The 21,473-nt window shown below is 33.7% G+C and overlaps 2 protein-coding genes across 8 annotated transcripts; one reads left to right on the top strand and one right to left on the bottom strand.

Annotated features, from left to right (window-relative positions):
* Nucleotides 1–1,984: 1,984 nt before the first annotated feature.
* On the top strand, nucleotides 1,985–5,672 carry LOC105638978 (aspartic proteinase Asp1). Of its 2 annotated transcripts, XM_012222904.4 has the most exons (9): nucleotides 1,985–2,363; nucleotides 2,908–3,025; nucleotides 3,116–3,342; nucleotides 3,600–3,833; nucleotides 3,943–4,081; nucleotides 4,189–4,383; nucleotides 4,814–4,886; nucleotides 5,267–5,354; nucleotides 5,440–5,672. In XM_012222904.4, the coding sequence occupies exons 1-9, from the start codon at nucleotides 2,155–2,157 to the stop codon at nucleotides 5,591–5,593; spliced, it is 1,437 nt and encodes a 478-aa protein (XP_012078294.1). In that variant the 5' UTR covers nucleotides 1,985–2,154; the 3' UTR covers nucleotides 5,594–5,672. The 2 variants fall into 2 exon arrangements, with proteins under 2 accessions (XP_012078294.1, XP_020536881.1); XM_020681222.3 differs by lacking the exon at nucleotides 5,267–5,354.
* Nucleotides 5,578–20,181, bottom strand: LOC105638980 (P-loop containing nucleoside triphosphate hydrolases superfamily protein). 6 transcript variants are annotated; one of them, XM_020681220.3, is made up of 26 exons: nucleotides 19,675–20,181; nucleotides 19,463–19,560; nucleotides 18,671–18,760; nucleotides 18,202–18,254; nucleotides 17,753–17,818; nucleotides 17,612–17,665; nucleotides 16,675–16,734; nucleotides 16,417–16,495; nucleotides 16,100–16,167; nucleotides 15,818–15,880; nucleotides 15,618–15,722; nucleotides 14,401–14,505; nucleotides 14,067–14,174; nucleotides 13,828–13,977; nucleotides 12,251–12,433; nucleotides 11,974–12,138; nucleotides 11,461–11,697; nucleotides 10,789–10,929; nucleotides 10,537–10,662; nucleotides 9,697–9,747; nucleotides 9,545–9,592; nucleotides 9,163–9,459; nucleotides 8,263–9,009; nucleotides 7,150–7,239; nucleotides 6,789–6,855; nucleotides 5,578–5,882 (listed from the first exon to the last, which is right to left on the bottom strand). In XM_020681220.3, the coding sequence occupies exons 1-25, from the start codon at nucleotides 19,935–19,937 to the stop codon at nucleotides 6,835–6,837; spliced, it is 3,468 nt and encodes a 1,155-aa protein (XP_020536879.1). In that variant the 5' UTR covers nucleotides 19,938–20,181; the 3' UTR covers nucleotides 5,578–5,882; nucleotides 6,789–6,834. The 6 variants fall into 6 exon arrangements, with proteins under 6 accessions (XP_020536879.1, XP_012078296.1, XP_089581903.1 ...); XM_012222906.4 differs by having other exon boundaries at nucleotides 11,968–12,138; nucleotides 19,675–20,180; XM_089725777.1 differs by lacking the exon at nucleotides 6,789–6,855 and having other exon boundaries at nucleotides 11,968–12,138.
* Between the last annotated feature and the right edge of the window lie 1,292 nt (nucleotides 20,182–21,473).

Here is a 21,473-nt window from a genome sequence, read left to right as displayed (position 1 = left end):
TTGATAAAACAATATGTGTTCTTCATCAGCTTTTGTAATTCCTGTCCACTCTCATTGGCCAAAGCTGGGAGGTCTCTTTCTACAATGGGTTCCTCACTATCTTGGTGCTTGAAAATGGAATTCTTGCTGGAACTTGAAAATTTTCCTAGTTTTTGGTTTTGGGTATTTGAGAAAGTTTGGGATTTCTCTCTATCAAAGTTCAGGGCAGTTGATTTATTGTCACAATCTATATCCCTAGGAAGCAATCCAATAATTATTGAGTCTGACTCTGAGATTGCTATTTGTTAGATAACACAAAGAGATAAGCGACCATGGAAGTGGAGAGAGCGCTTTAATAAATTTGATTTTATGGTGCAATATTTCAAAAATATTTCTTTTACTCGTGTTTTCAGTGAAGAGAATTTTTTTGCAGATAGTTTGGCAAAAATGGATGTGGATGCTACAATGTCTTTAGTAGCTTGAATACGATGATTTGGATTGGAATGAACAATTCTGTCTCTTAATTTGGTTATTAGTTTTCCTTACATCCTGGAATTTTTGTGTCGTCCATTCGTGCTTGGATGCTTTGAAATTTTCGTTGGAATAAATGTACATAACTATCAGTTCGGGATTCTTTGCTGTCCATTATGGTTTTGTAGGATGGTGTTTTTTTGTTTGTTCTTTGGCTCTCTCAGGTTTTGGGTTGTTTTTATTGGACCAACAGGTCAAAAACTATTGACCTAATAAAGTCATGGTTTTTGGAATTTGAGTAAGGATCAAAAGATTCAAATGGAATGTTTTAAATAAAAGAAGAATAAGAAGGTTTTAAGAGTTTAGAGTAAAGTATATGTAAGCGCATTATCACCGTAGAAGCTATTGTGACAGAAAATTAGGGTGTATATAGAAAGTTTAGCTTAACGGTAGATCTTAAACTAATGAGATTAATTTTATTTGGGTCAATTCTAATTCGTAGCATTATAAGTTTAGGGCTATAAGACTTTTACTGTGGTATAATGAATTATCAACTTTTAGATAAAAAATGATTTTGTTTTCCTCTCAACAATAAAATAAATAAATTAAAATTAAGCCAATCAGGTATAGTTATGATTGGACTTTTTATCTCTTATTAAAGATGTAAAAAGTGAAAGGTATTGAATTCAAATTTTCTTTTACCAATTTAGAAAGAAGGATTGTCCCTATTATTATTTAACCAGTAATGTTATTCATTGGGTCTCTCATTTATCAAAAAAAATAAAATTAAAAAAATAAAAGCGAAAGCCCTACCTTCATCTTCTTGTATCATCGGAACTCTTCCAGCCCTCCTTTTTTTAAAAGGAAAACTCTTCTGACTTGTTCCTCGTCCTTTCCTGATTTAAATATGATATAACGTCTGATATTCAAAGGACAAAGTTGCCCTTCTTGAACCACTGTTTCAATGGAATAGGCGGAGGTAGAATTGTCATTGCACTTCCAATCCCGCGTTCTAGACGCTGTCTCCCTTCCGATGGAACTTCTCCAGACCCCACCACCCACCTGTCGGTAAGCAATCCGTGTTTTAACTGATTCCCAAAAAAAAAAAAAAAAAAAAAATAGAAAAAAGCTTCCCACTTTTTATTTAATGTCTCGAAATATTAGAAATTAATAGATTGTATTTTAATTAACTAAAAAAAAAGATACCTTATTTTAGTTTTTCTTTTTAAATTAATTATATTTAAAAAGAAATTACTTCCAAAGTAATATAGACAGGAAGTACATACATCAAAAGAAATTTAACGAACCTTTTATAACTATTTCAACAATATATGAAAAAATAAGAACTACTAAAATAACTAAAATTTCAGTTAATGGGATGTTATTTTGGAATAGAAGAAATACAATTAAATCTCTTTTTGTTACCAAAAAAGAAAGTAAATCTCCTTTTTCTTTTGGCAAAAGGTCCTCAACCTTTCCAAAAAAAAAAAAAAAAGAAAAAAAAAACTTTTTGGTGTATAAATATGTGGAAGTTGCCACGTACGGCAAAGCTCGCTATAAGGAAGAACCAAGTAGACTTGGCTCTTCTCCCGTCTGTCTGTCAAACTCTCCTGTTTCTCTCTTTTCTTTTCCCTTAAAATTTATTTTCTGAGCTGAAAATATTTGGAACCCTCTTGAGAAAGACTTTTTGTTTGATTCAAAAAGATGGAAAAGAAAAGCAAAAGAAGACGACTTTCATCATTGGTGAAGATCTTCTTCTTCGTTCTGGTTTTAGCTGCAACTTTTCGCGGCTCTTTATCAGCGGCCATTCAACAACCCAGCAAAAAGAAGTCAACGTCAACCCATACGACGGCTGCTACTAGTTTTGACTCTTCTTTCGTTCTTCCTATCTCTGGAAATGTTTATCCACTTGGGTATGTTTTTCGATTACCCGAAATGCAGTTTTTATGTTTTCTTTTTAATTTTTAATTTGGATTCAATTTGAATTGTTGTGTGATTCTTGTGTTTCTCTTTTTGCTAGTTGTTTGTTTGATTAGCTTAGCTTTGTTGGAAATAATGTCCTCCTCCTCTTTTGTTATTTGTTTTCTTCTAGATTGCAGCCTTACTTTCTTTGACTATTACATTTGATCATAGATTGGGTAAATTTATTTTATCTTTTTGGAAAAGAAATAGGTCTTTGTATTATCCTGTGGTTATGGGGAACTGCTAATGGAACAAGTATAAATTATCAAAAGAAAAAAAATATCTTTCATTTCCTATTCTCTTTTTTTCTAGACTTTAGACAAATTCATGTATTGAATTATTGATAGCTGATGTTGTAATCTTTTGGATTTTGTCATTTTGTTTGTTGATCTATGTTTAATCTCTCAGTTTTCCCCAATTACTGGAACAAATTATGATACTTGGATTTTATTTAAGAGTAGAAAAAACTTATTATCTTTTCCTCCCAATTTGCAGGTACTATTCTGTTTCCGTCAATATAGGTAATCCCCCCAAGCTTTTCGACTTAGATATCGACACAGGTAGTGACCTCACTTGGGTCCAATGTGATGCGCCTTGTACCGGTTGTACAAAGGTAAATGTGCTATATAAAACATGATAACTCAAACCAGATTCTCTCCTTGGCCTCACCTAGTGTATGTATGTATACCCTTTATTTGTGCAGCCTGTGGATCACCTTTACAAGCCAAGAAACAATCTAGTGCCTTGTTCTAACCCCTTCTGCAGCGCTATGCATTCGTCAGAAAACCACCAATGTGAGTCTTCAAACGATCAATGCGATTATGAGGTGCAGTATGCTGATGAAGGTTCATCTATTGGTGTGCTGGTCTCAGACCACTTTCCTCTAAGATTAATGAATGGCTCTCTCCTCAATCCTGTAATGGCCTTTGGGTAGCTCTCAAACTTGCCTATGAGTTCACACCATTCTCAACTTTTTATTTAAGTCTTGGTTAAAGGGATTAAAAAGTTTGAACTTTGTTTATAAGTTGTTTATAAGTTGTTTATTTAAGTCAGATTATTCAGCAAACCAGTTTTATCCAAAAAACTTAAATGATATAATGTGTATAATTTCTTGATTGAATTTACTAGCGGCTTCAATGATATTTTGTTATTTTTCCATGAACAATGGTTTATAATCTTGACTATAGATGCGGATATGATCAAAAAAATCCAAGTCCAATCCCTCCTCCTCCAACGTCAGGGGTCCTTGGCCTTGGGAAAGGAAAATCAAGCATCATATCACAATTGCAAAAATTGGGTGTGATGAAAAATGTTATCGGACACTGTTTAAGCAGTCGTGGAGGAGGATTTTTATTCTTTGGAGATTATCTTGTGCCTTATTCAGGAATCAGGTGGATACCAATGTCGCAAAGTTCCTCAGAGTAAGAGCTCTATACTCTGTGCTTTCACCTTATGCAGGCTATATAATTATCTTACTTTTGGTATACATAATTCATCTAAAAATGATTTCATTCTCGATTTCTTTTTCAGCAAACACTACATATCAGGACCAGCAGAGCTTCTTTTTGGTGGAAAGCCTACTGGTGTAAAGGGCCAGCGATTTATTTTTGACAGTGGGAGCTCCTACAGTTACTTCAATGCCCAACTGTACAAAAACATGCTTAATTTGGTGAGATATGAATAAGAAGGAGCATTACCCTGTAGTCATAAATTTAAGTAAAAGACAATTTGGCTATATTATTTTGTTGCTGGAACAATAATTTATTTATGTCTCAGATAAGAAAGGATCTATCAGGAAAGCAATTAAAAGATGCACCAGAGGAGAAAGCCCTCTCTATCTGCTGGAAAGGTATAAAACCTTTCAAAACTGTTAGTGACGCCAAGAGCTACTTCAAGCCCTTAGCATTAAGCTTTACAGCTGCGAAGAATGTTCAGTTGCAGTTGCAACCTGAAGATTATCTTATCGTCACGGTGAGGAACCATAGAAACGATTCACATGTTACCTGCATTTCATAAGCATAAGAATATACAAGCATAAATATGGAATTAGTCCAGTTGGTAAGAATAGGAGTTCCCCATTCTTAACTAGAATTTTGACACCATTGGGGAGCATTCCAAGGATAATATTTCTGAATGCATCTAGCGAATGTGGGGGAGTACACCCTGAAGATCACCTAAAAAGCGAATTTAGTCTTGATGTGTTCTACACATAAGCTGACACAGGAATACCTCCTGACTGTAAATACCAAGCTTAAAAATTAAATGACAGTGATATCTATAGTAAGCCCATTTCTTAATTACTTTGCAATTTTTGCTAGTGTAATAAACTGCTATGCAACGCAGCTCTAGAATCTGTTTTCCTGCAATTTGGAAGCATGTCTAACAGACTCTTCTCTTTCAGAATGGGGGAAATGTGTGCTTGGGGATTCTAAATGGCAGCGAAGTAGGGCTTGGAAACCTCAATGTCATTGGAGGTAAGAAATCCCTTACATAACAAACAGAAAAACCAATAAGATCTAACCGCTTGAATTTTTTTCATTTTGTAAATTACTCTCTGTCCCAAAATATAAGGTGTTTAAAATTTTGCACAAAAATTAAGAACAATTAATTCTTTTAAATTATAACAAAACCAAGTGTAATTTAACCAGATTTCCTTTATCTCAAAACTAAGAGTAATTTGTTAAAATAATTATTGTATTTAATATAAATAAGGATAACATTGAAAAAATATCATTTATTATTCTTTTAAATACTCAAAATGGCTAATGTTTTCGAAAATAATCACCCAAAACTACTTAAATTTTGGGATGGATGGAGTATGATTTATAACACATTTCACTTTCTTGCTGTCCAGATATTTTCTTCCAAGATAAACTTGTGATTTATGACAATGATAAGCATCAGATCGGTTGGGTTCCTGCAAATTGTGACAGACTTCCCAAGTCCTGAACCATTCTATTCTAATAGTTCTTCCCTTTGATGCAATTTTGCTGAAGGACTTTCTCATTGGGATTTTTTTATTGACAGTGTGGACCGTGATTTTATCGAGGGTTTTTGTCAGCCTTACACTATCAATTACGGTATCCTTGAAGACCACTGTCCATCACAATATGCTACTGTTAAGAACAATAAACTGATCGATACAGAGGGCATTGGACCAAGATATAAAAGGCAAAAATAGCTTTATGATATTATATATTGTAAATAAATACATTTGTTCAATCATAGGTTTAAAAAAGCTGTTCTTTTTTGTTCTGTAACCATCGCAAATATAAATGGGTATGACCCACATACAAAGAAAGTAACTTTTGTTACAAAATATATAATTTTCTTGTCAGGTCTGCGTTAAGATAGCTTCATCTAAATCATAAGAAAAAGTCATTCCATGGTCGCAGGCTTCTACTGAGAGAATTAGCAGAGTGGACATAAACTGATCCATTCACTTTTGTTACTGTACAAATTGGTTAAACCTGCAAAATACCAACATATCTATTGTAAAATTCATAACATTGGAATTCATAAAGAATTTACTGATAATTAAAGTGGCTAAGCGTTACAAATTTATATGAACCTAATAATGAGATGCATTGTTTTTTTTTTTTTCAAATCCTAAAGTATCTGCATATTATTGTCTGTCCCAATATAAAATGTGAATATAAAACGTAACCTAGTAAAATTGCAGCAATCACTACCATGAAAAAGCACAGACACAGATTCATGTAAAATAAGGCAAGCTGAGCCCCAAATCACCAAAACGGATTCTACATAAATACCAAACTACTTTACTTGAAACTTGACTCAGCAAATTTATTGGACTACTTAAGCTGCAGAACTATTGTGATTCCATGTCCAGCTAAAACAAAAGGCTAACCCTTAAAGAATGCTAACGCCCCAATCTACAAATTATTACCATCCTGTACTGATCCAGCTAGTTTGATAGTGTTATTTCATTTTAGTGATAAGCATGTCAATGCCGTCTAACTTGATGGAATCCTGTCATTGACGGTGATGCTCACCGCCATAGTGGATGCTACAACTGGCATGTAAGAATTAGTGCCATCAAAATTGTGGTCTTGTCCAGCATGTGCACATTGCATGAATAAGTTTATTTCTGCAGCAGATGATATGGAAACCTGAAGACAATCTCCACTTCCTATGTTCCTCTTTATAATGTAATTTTATCCAACAAATTGTCTTAATGCAGAAACGTCAGGAAAGGATAAGATGCTGAAACTCTGAATATTTTTATTACTCAAAGGTATACGAAGCAGTAACTTCCAAAATTTCCAATTGTTCAGTGAAAATAGGCTAGAAGAACATCATAATCAATGCCTGATCAAGGAAGAGGAGAAAGAAAATCATGCATCAATACAAACCTCAAACGTCAGGAACTCCAATCTGACCACAATAGGTCATGGAATGTTACAAGATTTGATTTACACACTGCATAGTAAAACAACCAATCTTAGAAGATTAACATAAAGCATGGAAGAAAATCCCGAACATACTCAGAATTGTGCAACAGTTCAAATTCTGTTAAAATGATATTTATAACCATTTCAGTTACCAAAAGAAATAGTTGCCTATCTACGAGGAAAACAAATTGACAAAAATCAGCCAGTTATGACTGTTTGTAATTTGTGCAGCTTCTTATTATTAGAAAGAAAATCATATGTTAAATAATTAAAATAAGCCAAAAGCAAGTTCATAAAAGAAAGCAAATAAAGGAAAATGTACCTTTGCATGAGAAATTTTTGTTATTGCCTCGATATGAAAATTCTGTAGTTGCTCAAGAGTTGTGACATCCAAACCACCAATATCTTCACCCTGACAAGTTTTGAACTATTCTTCATCAGTGTTCTGTTTGGGCAATCATTCTTCATTAATAGATTGTTTTCAAATTGTTCTCATTATTTATTTGTTTTTCCTCTTTCTCCACTGTTTTTCTCCTCCTATTTATTTTTGTTGCACTGAGGTTGTTGTGGACACCAATAATCAAACCGTATGTTAATCAATCCCAGAGAACTCTTTAATTTCAAATAAAAACCAGAATTTCAAATCTCCAAGTTGAATAATATACTTAATTAGAGGATAATCCCTTCAAGAAAATTGTAAAAAAGACAGTTGGAGACAATAAAATGCGGGGGATATTTTGGCCCAAATGTAATGAGTTGAATAGAAGACTCGAACCATCAAATTTTTTATATACTCCTAATAAAGCAGAATCTTTAGTAGTGACCTTGCACAATGGGCTGCAATAATCAATACAAGCACAAATCCAAATCATGTGTTCTATACAGTGCACACACACATGCTTGTGCGCAGGCATGCACACACACAAATTGGTGTTCCAGATAACAACACAGAATATATAAAATAATATGAAAGAAGTTCATGCAAGGGCCAAGACTAACATATATTAACAAATGAAAACTCAGAAAGGAATCTTATTAAGTAGCTGGAGCAGGATCATTGTGAACAAACATTCACAAATACTTATAGCAGGAACAACTCAGTCTCATCTACTTACAGAGAAGGAATAAGCTTGATTAAAGTAAAAATAACGTGCAAGAGATTTGCAGAAATTGTTGAGAGGTGATACAAGATGAATAATCATATATATATATATATATATATATATATATATATATATATATATATATATATACACATATACATATATTGCTCACACTCTTGTATTAGTCAAAGAGTCCAATTATGGAAATCAATTAGCTAGTAAAAAAGGTTGGCATAAATTTGAAATCTATAGATCAAAAAAATTTTATGTATGGTTTAAAATGGCATATGCTATCCAATTTTGACCTTTTTTTTTTGGTAAAAGGAGCATACCTTCAATCTTGAAATAATGTTTTCCAGTTCTTTGCATCTCCTCCTTTCTTTCTGATAGCTCACTTTCAAGTCGTCTAATGTACTAATCCCGTCCATATTTTCACAAAGTTCATTTTTTGATATTTTACTAGAATGGCCATTAGAAGGCAGATATCCATTCTTAACCCCAGCTTGAGAAGTGTGAGATGCAAGGACACCTTTAGACTGTATGTCCTCAGTGTTGACACCAGATGTTCTCATCTTTGCAACCAGAACCCACATATTTGCAAGCTCATTTTCCAAATCCTCTTCATGCTGTTTTGCTTCATCAAGTCTTCCTCGTAGCTCACATTCTATTTTCTCTCTCTCTGATAATGCAGCTGCCAATGCAGCTTCTCTTTGGTATCTCACGTTGAGTTCCTTCTGTAAGTCCTCAACAGAAAGACTATCCTCTTGTCTTCTAGCATGACTACCAGATCGATTGCTACTGGAGTTCTTCTGCTTGGAATCATATGAAACCGACTTCTGACTACAATTAGATCTGCAATGCGCATCTTTTGCACCAGCCAGATCATCAGTCAGCTTTGCATTTTCATAAGAAAGCTTGGTAACTTCTTCAGCCAAGTTTCGGAGCTCAACTGCTGCAGCTGAAGCCAGTTCTTTGGCATATGTAGCTTCTTCTGCCAGTTTTTGACTTCGAATTTCAAGTCCATCCTTTTCTTCAATCAACTTCACCTTCTCCTGCTTCAGATTCTCTATCTCGGCAGCCTAAAGAAAATATAAATTGAATAAAGCCATCAAAACCAGTTAAAACCACAAAAAGAAAAAGAAAATAAGAAGCCACAGGCTGGCATGAAAGACAAAGAAAACATTTTGAGCATCTATGGAAAAAGATGTCAGGAAATAGAGATGAAAATCGACCTGTGTAAGGACTTGAAAATTCAAAGCTGCATTCCCATTGCATTCTTTGGGGTCCTCCTGGGAAAATATTCTATTCAAGCTCATCACACTTTTTGGTGTATTTTCATCGACAAAGGTTTCTTCACATGGCCAAAGGTCGTTTCTCTCATCTTTGTTCTTTCTCTGTGCCTCTTCAGAACCCATTTTGAGTGTATTACACTCAGATTCTGCACTTTGTTGTTGACTGCTACCCAATAATGAATTAAGCTGCTGTCTCAGAAGAAGAATTGTCTCTTGCATCTCAGTGTTTTCTGCTATCTGATTCAGAAAACATATATTTAAATAACTACCTACATGAAAAGCATTTTTTAGCAAGGAGAGATCATGCAGTTCTAGATTCTACCTTCATCTGTAGTTGCTCTTGAAGTATCCTGTTATCTGCTGACTTGATCTTCAATGACCAGCGCACAATAAAGCAATCAAATTAGTAAGAACATTTTAGACTTCGATATTGAAAATAATTCTCATTGCTACAAAAGAAAGAGGAAAACAAACCTCGAGTTCAAAAGTTTTTTCATTCAGCTGAGTAGTGAGCTTGGATAGAGCCTACATGAGGGTAACATGTAAGATGATAAAAGTTATTCGTTCAGGATATTCCAATCAGTATATAGTACTACAATCTATTATTTTCCAGAGATTCAAAACAAAAATTTGCTCCTAAAGTTAATGTACTGCAGAGAATTTGAATAAGATTTGGAATCCAAAGATATGAATTGGATATTTTAGTTACAATTTGTGCAAGTAAAGGTTCTCTAATGGCAAGGAGGAGAAGAAAAGCCTCAACAACTTTTTACGGGCACAGTAACTGTCTTGGGTATTTTAACCTCATATTTGAATGTATTTATCTATCATTTCCATCCACAAATCTAATCAATCTTATGAATTTTGAATTTTAGATTAAAAAAAATTCACATCAAATCTATGAAGCCAAATTCAAACTTGGGAGAACTTTTAACATGCAATTGAGCAGCATTTTTAGCAAGGGAAACTGAAAATCGACATGATACTGATAGTATTCATTGATTGTCCTTTAGAATTGAGCAAAAGAAAACACTTGTTAATTGCAACAACTTTCATCAACAATAAACATATCCAATAGAAAATGTATAATTTCATCAAATTTACAGAGAACTTGGAGTTTGATCTGGAAGTTCAAGTTAAAAGGACATCCTTTTAGTTTCTTATGATCTCACTTAAACAACCACAAAAAATTTCTTAACACGATTCAATCAACTGCATTAAACTAAAAATTCCCTTTTTGTTTCACTTCCGGATTTGTTTTTTTCACATAATATTTAAGTTTCTCAAATTTCTGCTGAAAACTCTCAAATTTACCTGTGATAATTCAATGGTGCTCGATTTATGTGGAGTCATCTCAACTGATCCAATCATGCGTTGCTCCAAAACACGCATCTGAAGCTTCTTTTCATAAATTTCATCCTTTAATTTCTGCATTTGTTCCTATGTCAACCAATGAGTTTCCCGTTAAATCAAATCAAATTTAATGTCTTAATACAGTATCGAAGTTATCTATTAACTAAAACCAATAATATTTTTGTGATCTAAGTCAAGACAACGGTGTATCACTTTCAGTTGAGAATCTTCAGGGTTGGTAGCAGCTTGCTCCGACAGTCGTTTCAGAGAACTAGTACACAATGCCACCTCCCCAGCTAACATTTTCATCTGCTCATGAAGCAGATCCATTTGATCTGTGATTGTGGCCCCAGTCTGCACAAAAGAAGGTGACCCATTCTAGTTAACATTTCAACTGCATTAAACATATAGAGAAGCAACTATATTTACTTATTCCTAAAGAGTTAAGATACTGAAGCAAATAATTGCCAAGTTTTAGCTACTTAACAGTTGAGAAGTTTTAGTGTACCCATTTGCCTGCAAAACCCATGAGGATAGCAGAAATATAATTTGCATCTACTGTCAATGGCCCAAATACATGAAAATTAAAAACCAACATAACTTTGGAGGCCACAAATAAACCAGAATTGTAATATCCCCAACTAGAACAGGTATGGAAAAATAAATAAATATTAACAAGAAAAGAAAAGAAATCACCAAAATCTAGTTAAAACCTATGTAAAATTCAAATCTTAATGCTCTCTGAGATTCTTGAACTATAAGCTCATGCCAAAAGTTTGACTTTCTAGGCCATGACTAAGCCTTAGTGAATCATAAAATATATAAATCAGCTTGTATACCAAAATGTTTAAGCATTTCTAAAACAATGGTTTTAGTTCCTCTCACCGGAGGCAATCGTCGACCTCCAACAGTGGCACTAAACAAGTCACCTGCTTGGGTTCTTTCCGGAAATGAGTCTATGAGCAAAGAATCGTCTCTTCTACTGATTGATCTTCTCTGCCCATCTTTCACATCACTAAACATGACTCTATTTTGTGATGATTTAGAACAAGATGCTGGCGACCCACTCGTAGAGCTCTCACTATCAGCACTTGGGGACGACCTAAGCAGATTTTCAGGCTTCTGTACAGGAGGTTCAGAAGAAAGCCTCATTAAATTAATAGTGCCGAATGTTTTTAATTCAGAATCAATGCCAGGATTTTCTAACAATATATAAACGAAAAATATAATGAACAAATACTGCTTTTCTAAGAACGAGGAGATAAAAAGAAAGTAAATGCTGCTTGGTACACTTAATGGATGGAAATGAAAAACAGAAAGGAAATGTAGCTTGAGGAAACTTGAAAATGCGAACCATACATATGCAAAAGGGGACCTGGGTATATGACTTACTCTTACTTTAAACCAGCCAAGCATCCCACGTCTCTTGTTCCTTTTGTAATCATTCACCAACTCATCTAGATTGGTGATGCCATCTCCTTTGTCAGCTGAAAGCTCAGAAGCATAGCTTCCAGCACCTTCTTCGATTACGTATTCTCGTTTCCTATCTGGTAAATATGCTAGCTGCATCAACAACAGAACCAAGCATGAATCCTTACAGAAACTCAACTCCACTGGTAAACACCAAGAAATTTTTTTTTCATGCAAACTAAACTTAAATAAATGAATTACAAACCTCGTCTTCCCCAAAAGAATGCCTTCGCCTATGACCAGGCCTTTCAGGAAGAGTTGATTGCATGGAATTCTTAGTGGAGACTAAGATAAGTTTGGTCAAACGCTGAATTCTTCCCATTAAAGCTGCCTTAGCTTGCTCCTCTTCTTCTAATCTTGACTGTAATTTGACTTGGCCAGCTTCCAGCTTTGACACCAGAAGAAAGTAGATGTTAGAAAGTGAAAAATAATACAAAAAAACAGAATCCAGATGACAATTAGTTACTACATCAAGTGAAATTATTATGGGGCCCAAAAAATCATTGGAAATATAGGATCATAAAAAATCCTGAACAGTTCATGTAGTTTAAATTTAAACTTTAAATTTCAAATCATATTTGATTACAACTCTGCAGTTGTGGCGTGCAAACCTCAAAACTTGAACTACGTCAATTCAAGCCATCAAAGTCAATATAAAATTTCAATTGCAACGTTGCATGGACGTAAAATTTCAATTAGAACATCGCACTGACCAATCACCATTAAGTGTAACTGGAAGTATTTCAAAATTACACGTCTTTTTGTTCAGAAATAGCTACAACAGTACCATATTTGGCAGTTCTTTTGGTGCATAAGTTAAAAAAGGTAAATATGCCAATATAACTTTTCCATTTTTAAACATTTTTGTATTGATGTATAGCCATAAAATTAATATCAAGCAAGATCCATCTTGTAAATTAACTTCCATATAATATATACCATTAACTGAATCAAATTACTTTCTTCATAGAAACCATAATAATTACACCAATAGCTACACCAATGTGATTCAAACAAAACTTTATCTAACCATAACCAAATTAGCACAACCATTTAATTATTTCCGTTCAAAACAAATTCAATTTTACACTAAAATCAAGTGATACAAATTAACTCAATATTATATTTTAAAGCCAGTAAATATATAAATAGTTTCTTTGAATGACATTAGATGAGACAAAATGTAACTAAATATGAAAATTCAGAAAAGCATAAATATTGGAGTTAAATATTAAGCACTTTCAGATTTTGCACGACATATATTGCACGAATCTCAAAGCCTGTGTAAAAATATTGCCTTGCTGCACTATTGTTTAATTTGAAAATTTCTTAATAGTAGGTCATTCACAATGAATTTGTTTCAATTTTTTTTTCAATTATTTCATTACAAACTCATCCAATTTCATAGATTTATGGATGATATTTTTGCGTTCAAAATTACTCATTTAAATTGTAAAACTCTTTTCAATCTTAACTGACACAAACAAAAAGACTTCTAAGGTTAGGATTTCAAATCCTAGATTTAACTCCAAAACTGGTATTTGAAATTTAACTCCAAATCCAAATGCATGAATTAAACAATTTTTGTTTATCAAATTATATTTTTCATCACGTCCTTATAGGGGGAAATGGAATTTAAACATGGGCCACGCAAACTCACTGATGGAAACTAAAGCCTCACTAATGAATGAATTCAAATGCATCCCAATATAAGGTTTAACAGAAAATCCTCCTGATAAGCAATGAATCAATAAGAAAGTATTCCAGGTTAGATGCAAAAACCTGAAGCTTCAAATTAACCAGATCTTCTTGGGTAGATGCAGCAGCTGTATAAGGATTTTCCATCATTCCACGCTTCAATTGCTGAAGTTCTTGCTTCAAGCAGGAAATTTCCTTCTGATACTTTTTTATGAGAGACTTCTCATCCATAATCTAATTGAACAATTTAAAACAAAAAATACTTATGAAAAGGCAAGTCGCAAATTAACAGAAATTCACATAAACATAGAACCTGAGGTTACCTTATTCTGAGAAGCTTTGATCTCTACATGCTTGCTTCTGTGTGCAAACTTCAATGTGTTGTGTGTCTCTTCACTATTGCTAGAGGCAGGTGTCAATGTGCAAATAAGCTACACAAAGTTTTGACAAGGAAACTAACATAAGTGCTACTTCAGTAATAATGAAAACAACAAAAACAAGCTCTAAAAGATTACCACAGCACTTAAGGAGGGGAAAAATTAATAATAAAAATTATTCACAAATATTCATAAGCTTCTTTACAAAAACAAGTAAATTGAGTAGCATAGCACCAAGCATATGAATACCAAGAAATCTGAAGTAGTTCATTCAACTTACAGATATCCGCCCATGACCACTAAGGGATGACTGCAACAAACGTGTGAGCTTTGAATCACGGTATGGAATATGAATTGATTTTCCATCCGTTAGTTTAGAGATCACCTGCAAGGATATGCAGCAAGAAGTCAAAGATCCAAATTTTTATTATCAGACTAGCAACCGTAAGGAACAGTCTCAACTTTCAAGCAAGAGGTATGCCAAAGATCTCCACCTCTACAGGAAGTCATTCTCCAAACATGGAATCAAGAAATCCTCAATTTCATGCCCTAACATGGTTTAAAAGTCTGGAAAAGGTTATACTAACTGGTATGAAAAGCCCAAGCCCAAACCATTCAAAGCATATTCCAGAAGGAATAGAGGAAATACAGAGACAGGCAATAAATTAGCAAAAAAAAAAAAAAAGAGTGATACAGGGGATACAAGACACCAGCAATGGAGAAGAGACATGTGGGCATACTTAGTTATAACACTTGAGGCACTGGGCATATAGAGGGGTGGAGAATAATATGCAGGGTATGCTTTTGCAGTATCAACCTTTTTAGGGCAGAATCTTCTGCATGGGAATCATAATTCCTGGGGATTGTTTATCGACCATTTTTTCTCTCTTTTCTTTTCTTCGTTCTATGATGGTAAAGTGGAAGGAAGTAATTAACTTGTATGCTGAATGAGCTATCCATTTTGAATCACTGAATCAAAATAGATTTCCAGCAACCTTTCCTCCGTTATCTTCTTCTCCTGTTATTTTCTTTTTCTTTGAATTTGAAATTGATTTTTTTTTTTTTTTTTGAAAGCAAATAAGAGCATATATTTATAATGAATCCCGAGAAATAAGATTTGCAATACAATGGGGAGTCGAGTCCCAAAGACGGAAACAAGGATGTAAACATGCCACACGAGCAAGAGCATGTGCAGGCTTGTTAACTTTTGAATTTGAAATTGATTGTTCCTTTATCTACACTAACTCAGTTCTAGTGTCACAATGATTTTGGTGTTCATCATAAATGATTACCAGCAGCACAGAGTAAATCATGCATGCTATTTTAACCATAGTTTTTAATCTTAAAATAATAAATCATGGATAAACAGTTCCTCATGAATGAGTTGTCATACAACTTGCCAAAGCAAAATCCTTTAAAAGCTTAATATTGGCTAAATCTCCATGTTACACATAAAAATAAAAATAAAAAAGACAGATAAGCAGAGCAACATCTTACTGTGCCAAGAGTAAGTAAGCTTTTATTTATGTATGAACCCTCTTTTCTCCGCAATCCAGTTGTTTCAGTTTTAGAACTTTCAGACCCAGCAAGATCAATTAAGTTCTGCAGAGAAGTTTAAGTTGTATAGAGTGATCAGCACTGGATGGTAACAAAACAACAAATAATCAGACTTAACAGAACCAGAAAACAGGAATTACCAACTGAGATAAAGTCACGTCTTCTTCCATTTCATCTTCTCCATGAGGACTACTTTCAATAGTCTGAAACACAATATTACATTTACATGAAGCAAAAGTTGACAAAAGAAAAAAAGACATTCCAAGCAATCCAAATTGGTCAAGCACAACTCTCAATTATATTAAATGTGGTCACATGTCCAGCTTTCTGAGTTTAGTTCAAGTTTCAAAAGATATTATCATACAGAAACAGAATTATAAACATTTCAAATCTCCATATACTGAAAATAAAACGAGACATACCAATGTAAATATAGTGTGGCTCCGGCTGCTTAGAAGATTGAAATTATTAGAACCCACATGCCTGTGCTCTGCAACAACATCAGAACTACACGTTAATAGTGCACAACTACAAAAAGAAGAAGGATATGGGAACATGCATTGATCTCGGTGTAACAATGTCTAATATCGCTTGGTTTCAGGACTACAACTCAATATGCAACAAATGCACAAGGATACTCTTCGAGAAAGGCAGAAGATGAAGTGTGTTAAATGAAACTGGAGAAAGTGAAAGATAGCAGCTAATACACAATTATGTAAACGCATTGGAGGCTATATACCTTCTCCAGATGCTATCAAAGAAAGAGCATGTGCAGGTGACAAAACAACTTCCTCTTTGATTCCCTCAACATAAGTTCCCTGCCAGTTTATTAACAAGCACATTCAGATAACAAACTGTCTATACTAGGCAGCTCAAGCAGACTTTGTCTGGCACAAAATAGAAAGTAGAACAGGTTCCATGTTACAAGTTGCAGCAGCACAGCCACAACGCATGAAATTGAATGTTTTAGTATTCAGAAAAACTTGAAAATAAACACCTGTGAATCCTCTCGTATTCTTAGGTTTTGCCCTGTTGGATCAAGCAAATCATTGATGACCTAGTGAAGAAACAGAAAAAGAAAAAGAAAAAAGAAAAACAATTAACCGAAGGCACAAATCAGACACACACACACACACAAAAAAAAAAATTCCATTTACATTGCACCTTCGGATATATATTTCAATAAGATAGTTGAAAGGAAAAAGAAGAATTATTTGGCTAAGTTAAGAACATTGACACCATTTACATAGGTAAGATGCACTAACCATATATACTGAAAGCAAACAGAATAAGTCACAGAAAATTGTGACTCGTAACTTTATTTCAATAGGCAGAATATAGTGATTGGCTATGGTTAAGAGTTCTACTGACACATGGAAGGATAGCACAATACCATGAAACAAAGCAACTGAAAGAGTTGAGGAGTACCATAATAGAAAGCCAGAAGTAGTTTTGCAAGCAGTTTCATGAATACAAAAATTTGAAAACTAAATTGAAAGTGACCTAAAAATTAAAGATACAAAAGCAAGCATCTTTCTCTCTTTTTTTAAAAAATAATTTTTAATAGTGATACAGAGAGAAGTGTCCTGTTAATGCAAAAGATAAGGTTCCCTCCCTCCAAGTAGACAAACAAACTAGTAAAGAGTAAAAAATTACTTTAATGAGAAGAAACTCATTCAACCCTCCAACCTCTCAAAACTCTTCTAAACAATGGAACTCCAAAAAGATGCACTAATCATTAACGAGAACTTCTCAATAAGTTTTAGTACTTTCTTAAATCAAACATTTAGCTAAATTAACAAATTAGAAAGGATCCCAAAAGTGTTGACTTCTAAAGAAATTGAAGGTTTTTTTTTCATGCTCCTTATGTACATGTTTTGTAGGAATAATATAAGGCTTGGAAGTCCATAAAGGTCATAGAAAGTGTGACTAACCTCATTATAGATTTCTAAATATGAAACACGAAGAAGAAATTCCCGCCCAGGTGTCTGAAATATTGCTCCGTAGGTTAGTCATTATTTGTTGACAAAATATTAGTTTAATTTACAATCATAACAGGCAAACCACTATGCTACCTCTTGTATAATTCCAAAAACATCTTTCACTGCCAATGGAATAATTCCAGGTGACTTTTGTTCTCCCTGAGAGACAGGAAAAAAAAAGGTTCAAGCTTGCACAAATATTGAGAAATAATTGCAAACAAACAATGTGCACAAAAATGCTGGCTTAAATAGGGCCGCAAATGAGCCAAGCAGCTCACTAGCTACTCAGAGCTCTGTCGATAAAAGCTTCAGTTTGACTTTGTAGCGTTCAATAAACAAGTCAGTTCAATAAACAAGTCAAGCTTGAGCTTACAGATATTTGGCTTGTTGAATCTCGCAAGCCACTTCGTTTTGGAGTTCATGAGCTGGCTCATTTTGTATGCTCATAAATAAGCTTATATTGTTGTGAGATCCCATTCCATAATATTGGGGCAAAAAATGGTTGCAATTTCCAAAAAAGTTATTCCCACTTGATAACTTACATGCATTGTGTGAGTCTTCCCACTACTAGTAACACCATATGCAAACACGGTACCTACATTACAAAACTAACATTAATAAAGAGGAATTATTGCACATGAGAACATTATAATTTAATATTAGATGCAAACTTGGAAATACTGAATATCCACTTTATCCTTTATTTCAATTACCAAAAGCAACAAGCCATTGTAAATCAAGCAACGAAAACTGAGCATATAATGCAATATGACAAGTGATACCCAGTACCATTTCCATATTTCCCTGTCTATATTGAAATAAAATTCAAAGGAAAATAGCAAAAACATGGAAGGAATATTCCATCTGCATATGAATAAATATATGTCATCATAATAAGTTACTCCTTTCAACTGCCAGCTGAAGTTTAAAAGTTGTTTAAGGATGAATAGTTCGAGAGTATTCCTTCACGGTACACATAAAGTTCAATGTTGGATAAAAAATTGCAATTACCATTGATCCCTTGCATGGCACCACTAACAACATGCTGGGCAGCTACATCATAAACATGGCGAGTTGTTGTTGCAGGACCAAACACTCTGTCTGCAGAGACAAAGTGCAATTCTGGTGAGCAAATAGATAATCATACTCAATATATACCAAACTTGAAACAAAAATAAAAAAGGAGTTCTTCTTTTGAACATAGGACATGACCTACAATTATGGTCATGTGCGTAATACTTAATAATTTGATGGGAAATCAAATTGGTTGATTTCCATGCACTTTACTCAATATTATATGGTATCTATCAAATTTTATCAATAGCTATAAGTACACAATCCAGTAAATAAACATCAAATACTACTCTTCATTGGTTTTACTCATAAAGCTACTAGAAATACTTATGAGAGGGCCAAAGAATTAGTTTCGGAAAAAATGTAATAATTTAGATATAAGGCATTGGCTGTAGAGTTATATTAACATTGTAATTCAGAAGAAGGTTTAAAAAATATAAACTCCAATTTTAATACTTTTCTCTGCCATTCTTCTAAAAATGCAGTTCGAAGATAACCTTCTCTTTCTTTCTCCCCCTCCCCCAACAGACGGGGGCAAAATGCCTAGAAAGTAAGCAATTTCATGAAGCAACCAGCTCAACCTTCCATTGGCGGTTGGGGTTCCTAAAAGACCATTACAAAGAAAATTTATTTCTAAAAGAAAGCAAGCCAAAACCATAGCCAAACACTATATTCTGTGTAACTTACTAAATTGCAGTACATTGGAAGGGTTAAAAAAATAGTGCTAACCAAAACCATAAGCAATTGAAGCATTGTACTCGTTCCTCACTGTATAATCCCCATCTGCATACCAAGCTATCTCGTCCCCTTTATTGATCTCCCTAGCACTGCCCGAACACACACACACACACACACACAAACACCAATCAGTCCACCAACAGTCAACGAAATCAAAAAGTCAAACAAACAACGCTAAATACAACATACATTATACAAAATACCTGAGAGGACGGAACCTAACAGCGACCGTCACATTCTCCTTGGCCTTACTAGTTTCAGGCCGGTCAAGGACCTGGACCGTGGGGCTTGAACTTGAGCTGCTAGGAGTGGCTGAGAGCCTGGAGGGAGGCCTAGATGACGTCGTCGAGGAATGAGTTACCGACCCTCCGGTGGATTTCGACGGCGGAGGCTGGGCAGGCGACTTGCGGGAACGGAAGGGCGAGATGGCCGAAGATCTGTGGGACCTACTGGAAGTAGAAAACATGGAGGAAGCTGAAGAAAACAAGAGAGGGAGAGAAGTTGTTGTAGGTTAGAGAGACGGAGGAATGAAGTGAAAGTGAGTCACATGGCCGGCCAGGGTCAAGGGCAGAGCAGGACAGTACAGGGGTTGTTTTTTTGTAATTGTATGTGCCGCCTTTTGGACTTTGTTTGGCGCCCTCTCTCAAACGGAGGCTCTTTGGTTTTAAGTATTACTGTATTAGAAGAATTGATAGTCACTAGTGTTTAGAAATTGCAGTGAGACAAAAAGTTTGGGGTGTTTTTTTGTTTGTAGAAAACGGCAAATTTGAATGGACCCCGTTGAAGGAGACTTCGCTGCCTAATATTTTTGGTTTGAGCTGAATTGACCACTGCCTAGATATTGTTTTTTTTTTTTTTTTCTTTTTACAGAAACGGCTACTTAGACGTTGTTGAGTAAATGTTTACGGAGTAAAAAAAAGAAATCACGATTACTATAATAGCCGTTTAGATTAATAAAATGTGAAATTTACAGAATGTAAAATCTATAGATTATAAGATTAAGAATTAATTATTAGTAAAATAAATAATTAAATTTTATTATTAATAAAAAATAAAAAAATTAAAAGCCTCACAGTTAAGATCGAAATTCTATTTTTTACAAAATAGTTGAATTAAAATTATGATGAAATTTATCTATTTTGTGAATTAAGATTAGTTAGCCTTTTTATTTATATGAGGAGTGGAATGTATCGAGTTCAAGTTCTTCCAGATACAGTTATTTTCACTAATTTAGTGAGCCAAATCCACAGTGATATTTCACCTCATGAAAACCTCCAATTAATTAAAAATAAAATGATAAATCCATAAAATGCCACTCAAAATGTATAAAAAATTTTGATAAATCTGTAAAAGCCACTAGAAATTGTTGGTGGAAATTATTGATTCAAGATAAGGAATTCAATTTTATTATTTTGTTTTCAATTATATTTGGAGGATGAATGAATGCATATTTTACTATACATGCTACTTTATTTATTTAATTTGATATGTAATAAATATTGGTGTAAGTAATTAATTATTGCCTTGGTATATTATATACTTATGTTTGGAAATTTTAATGATTGGATTTTATTTGAGTCAAATGCATAAAATTACTCTATATTTTACATAAAAAGTTTAATATTTTAACTTATAAAATTTTACCTATCAAATATTACAATTTGTAAAATTATTTTGTTAAATACTTTAAATTATAAAATTAGATTGATTAAATATTTATTATATAATTGAGAATATAAAATTATTATTATAAAAATTATATTAACTATATATCTAATTAATTTTTTATATATAAAAGACCAAATAAAAAGAACTATAGTTGTTAATATGAAAATGTGTATAATATTTCTAAATTTTATAATTTTTAGGCACAATAATTTTTTTAAGGGCAGGGTGAACTTACGTATTTCTAAATTTAAGGTGCCACGTAATTTTTTTAGGGAAAGTGCAGGGTGAACTTACATATTTAGCCATTACATTTTCATTTTTTTAATATTATATA

Source organism: Jatropha curcas, chromosome 9, assembly GCF_041381405.1.
Source record: "Jatropha curcas cultivar XTBG-Jc1 chromosome 9, XTBG_Jcur_1.0, whole genome shotgun sequence".
NCBI lineage: Eukaryota > Viridiplantae > Streptophyta > Magnoliopsida > Malpighiales > Euphorbiaceae > Jatropha > Jatropha curcas.
Note: the sequence above shows the minus strand (reverse complement) of the source record. Positions and strands in the feature narration are given on the sequence as shown.

Bases quoted from the DNA above. Each gene is read 5' to 3' on its own strand.
- LOC105638978 (XM_012222904.4), top strand. From the start codon at position 2,155: ATGGAAAAGAAAAGCAAAAGAAGACGACTTTCATCATTGGTGAAGATC. The intron at 2,364-2,907 runs GTATGTTTTTCG...CCCAATTTGCAG, and splicing joins GGAAATGTTTATCCACTTGG to GTACTATTCTGTTTCCGTCA. The intron at 3,026-3,115 runs GTAAATGTGCTA...TTATTTGTGCAG, and splicing joins CTTGTACCGGTTGTACAAAG to CCTGTGGATCACCTTTACAA.
- LOC105638980 (XM_012222906.4), bottom strand. From the start codon at position 19,937: ATGTTTTCTACTTCCAGTAGGTCCCACAGATCTTCGGCCATCTCGCCC. The intron at 16,168-16,416 runs GTATATAGCCTC...ATGTTGTTGCAG, and splicing joins TTTGATAGCATCTGGAGAAG to AGCACAGGCATGTGGGTTCT. The intron at 15,723-15,817 runs GTAATTCCTGTT...ACTTCTCTGCAG, and splicing joins ACGTGACTTTATCTCAGTTG to AACTTAATTGATCTTGCTGG.